The following is a 3,137-nucleotide window of genomic DNA, read 5'->3' as shown; positions in this document are numbered from 1 at the left end:
TTCGCCTTAATTAACACCAAAGCTCGTGGGTTTGACTCCCAACAAAAAGCGTGGGTTCGAGTGCCTTAATTAACTCTATCTTAATTAACTGCGCCTTAATTAACGCCACCTTAATTAACACCAAAGGTGGTGGGTTGGACTCCCACCAAAGGTCGTGGGTTCGAGTGCCTTAATTACCTCTATCTTAATTAACTGCGCCTTAATTAACGTCACCTTAATTAACACCAAAGGTCGTGGGTTCGAAAGCCTTTATTAAATCTACCTTAGTTAACGGTGCCTTAACTTTACCTTAACGTCATCAACAGCCTCGATCGGCTCACTTGACTTTTTGGACCATCGTGGTCACGCCAACGGCGTGGATTAGAGAGAAAACGAAAACGAGGGGGGGGGGGGGGGGGGCAGCCGATATTGTGGTTGACTTAAGAGGGAAAGGTGGAGCTGAGTAGGTCATGTAATGCGTAGGATAGACAAACAGTGTATCATTAGAGTTACATAATGGGTGCAAAGAGAAGGGAAGCGCAGTCGAGGACGGCAAAGAATTAGGTGATGCACTGTAAAATAATTTACACCCTTCAAAGTGAATAAGAGTGTAAAAGTTATGAACCAATGTACAGCCCTATTCACTTTTGAGGGTGTAAACTATTTTTCAGTGTGTGATGAATTTGCAGGCATCACTGGGAATCAACTAGAGCAAGACAGGAGTTATTGGAGATCGTTGGGAGAGGCCTTTATCTTGGAGTGCATGGACATAAAAATAGACCGATTATTATTATTATTATTATTATTATTATTATTATTATTATTATTATTATTATTATTGACGTTGTTGTGTTTACTATTGTATTTTCGTCAATGTCAGTAATCATACCAGTCGCGTCGCGCTAACCGACCGATTCCTAGTCAACTCCTCGCGTTACTGGACGCGTGCCATAAGTCGTCAAGTTAACGACACTCAGCAACAACCACTAGACAAGCCGCGAGTTACTCGCCTTAACTGTAAGCAAAAGGGGAATAAAGAAAGAACGACGAAGCAGGGAGCAACACGAGCTCCATAGCACATGCAGCGCGTGGTGCGCGTGGTGCGTGCCGCAACCGAAGGTCCCACCTTGCAACCAGTCTGAGCCGCCCCGTGGAACACTGCCCTGTGCAGCAGTGGTGACTGTGCCCATGCGTCAGCCCCAGGATTCGATGACCGGCCCCGCCAGACGCCGCCGACACCGACGGCGAATTCTACGACAGCAGCCACCCACCGAGGAAGAGACGCTGCCCGATAGCGACAACGAAGACCGGGCTGACCAGGACGGGGCGGACGGCGGCATCAGCGCCAGTGACCTCCCACCATGGCCTGCTATCGTTCCGCCGTTCTTCTACTTTCAGCCGCCGCCATACGCAAATTATCCGGAGGTCCTGTTTCCTTTCGGTGAGCACGGTTCCTTAATCGACGAACAAGGTAACATATTTGACCCAGTTTATTCGACCTGGCTCGTCGACAGCGAGATACACCCGCGGAACGAACACCTGCTGCACGGTGACACCGACACGTTCCAGCAGCTGGGATACGCTCCTTCCCAGCAGTCCTCGCAGTCGCGGCGGCTGGGCGTGGCTGAGCGAGTGGACGAAGAAAACGGCACCGGCGAGCCTCACACCGCAGCCGATGAGAGCACTACCACCTCAGTTGGCGCAGAAGGCTGCGGAGATGCCCAGTTGGACCCGAATATCGTCGAGCACGGTCCGTGGCCGGAACTACACGCTTGCTACGGCCCAGTAGTGACAACGTACGGCACGGTATCGGTGATGCTTAGACACGGCGTTCGGGTCGACATCTCGGTGGACCGCGCCGTGCGGGTTGTAAACTTCGACAAGGAATGCACAGCGGCTGTTAGCGGCGACGGCGATCGTTCCTGCGTGTGTCATCCATGCGGCCGCGTGCTGCAGCAAGGCGTCGCCGTGGACATCGCCACAGGAAGCCGGCTGGCCAAGATCTCTAGCCGTGGTGTCATCTTTACGGCTCTGAATCACGGCCTCGTTTACCTTGTCGATGCCTCAGGTACGAAGTCGACGACAGAACGGTTCAAGGACCTCTGCTACGACGTACCCTTAAGCCTTTTCCACCTCAGCTTGCATGAGGACGAAGAAGGATTCAACGAGTGCTTCCGTATGGTCAGCCAGGCGAAGCATTGGAACAACCGGCGCGGCGACGACGTCTGGATCGTCGGCGGTGTGCGTATACAGCAAGCCCCGTGGGGTGACGTCCAAGTTTCCCGGGACTTGGGCAGCCACGTCGTCTGGACATCCCCCACAAAAGGAACCATGTCGGTCGTCACACCTCTGATCAAGTCTGTTGTCACCTGCGACCCAACGCGATTCTTCTTCGTCCGCATGAACCAAAAGAGGCTGAGCGCCAACGCCGATGGGTTTGCGGTGCGAAACGGCAGCCAACGAGCTGGTTTCGACAGCCGGGGTCGCCTGGTGTTGCTCTGAAAGTCCACGCAGCAACAAAAGCGAAAAGTCCATGGAGGATTACATCCCATCAGTGCAACACCACCGTGCTCACAAAAGGAAATAAACAGCTTGCCCACCTCGGTTTCCTGGTCTCATCATTGAAGTATAGTGCTACACTTGCAGACGTATATATCTATAGGAGCTAAGCAACGCACGTATCCGGGATCTCTTCGGAATCTGGCTGAACGCAGACGAAAGTAAAAATTCACACGCACAGGCTCCTCTGCGGAGTTTTCTAAAACATACGGAAGCATTTGGTACTAATCGCCTGCTTTTCGTCGCCGGGTACTGCTGTATTTGGTATAATGGCGAGAAACACCGCGAAAGCCGTATAGGGAAACGTAAAAACGCGGTTGCAACGCAGTGATGTTAATTAGACCACCATAACACGACGAAAAAGAGGCGAGTAGTAGCAATGTTCACGCACATAATAGACATACACGGTTCTTGGCCAATCCCCCGGAGTGAGTACGTGCCAGTAAATCCCAAGGATCTACATCTACATCTACACCCAAGAGGATTTACGCGTAACATTTTGTTTTAAGCAAGTATACAGTATTTTATTACGTCTTTGTAAAGGAGAGAAGCGGATAAGAGGTCGTCCCTGTATACGATCGCCTGCTTTACTCTCCCTT

The 3,137-nt window shown here is 51.5% G+C and overlaps 1 protein-coding gene across 1 annotated transcript; it reads left to right on the top strand.

The window, feature by feature from the left end:
- The first annotated feature begins 1,111 nt into the window (after nt 1–1,111).
- LOC119436254 (uncharacterized) lies at nt 1,112–2,583 on the top strand. Its single transcript, XM_037703048.2, has one exon. The coding sequence runs from the start codon at nt 1,168–1,170 to the stop codon at nt 2,479–2,481; it is 1,314 nt and encodes a 437-aa protein (XP_037558976.1). The 5' UTR covers nt 1,112–1,167; the 3' UTR covers nt 2,482–2,583.
- Nucleotides 2,584–3,137: the final 554 nt, after the last annotated feature.

The sequence above is a fragment of the Dermacentor silvarum genome, chromosome 1 (genome assembly GCF_013339745.2).
Source record: "Dermacentor silvarum isolate Dsil-2018 chromosome 1, BIME_Dsil_1.4, whole genome shotgun sequence".
In the NCBI taxonomy this organism is placed as follows: domain Eukaryota; kingdom Metazoa; phylum Arthropoda; class Arachnida; order Ixodida; family Ixodidae; genus Dermacentor; species Dermacentor silvarum.
Note: the sequence above shows the minus strand (reverse complement) of the source record. Positions and strands in the feature narration are given on the sequence as shown.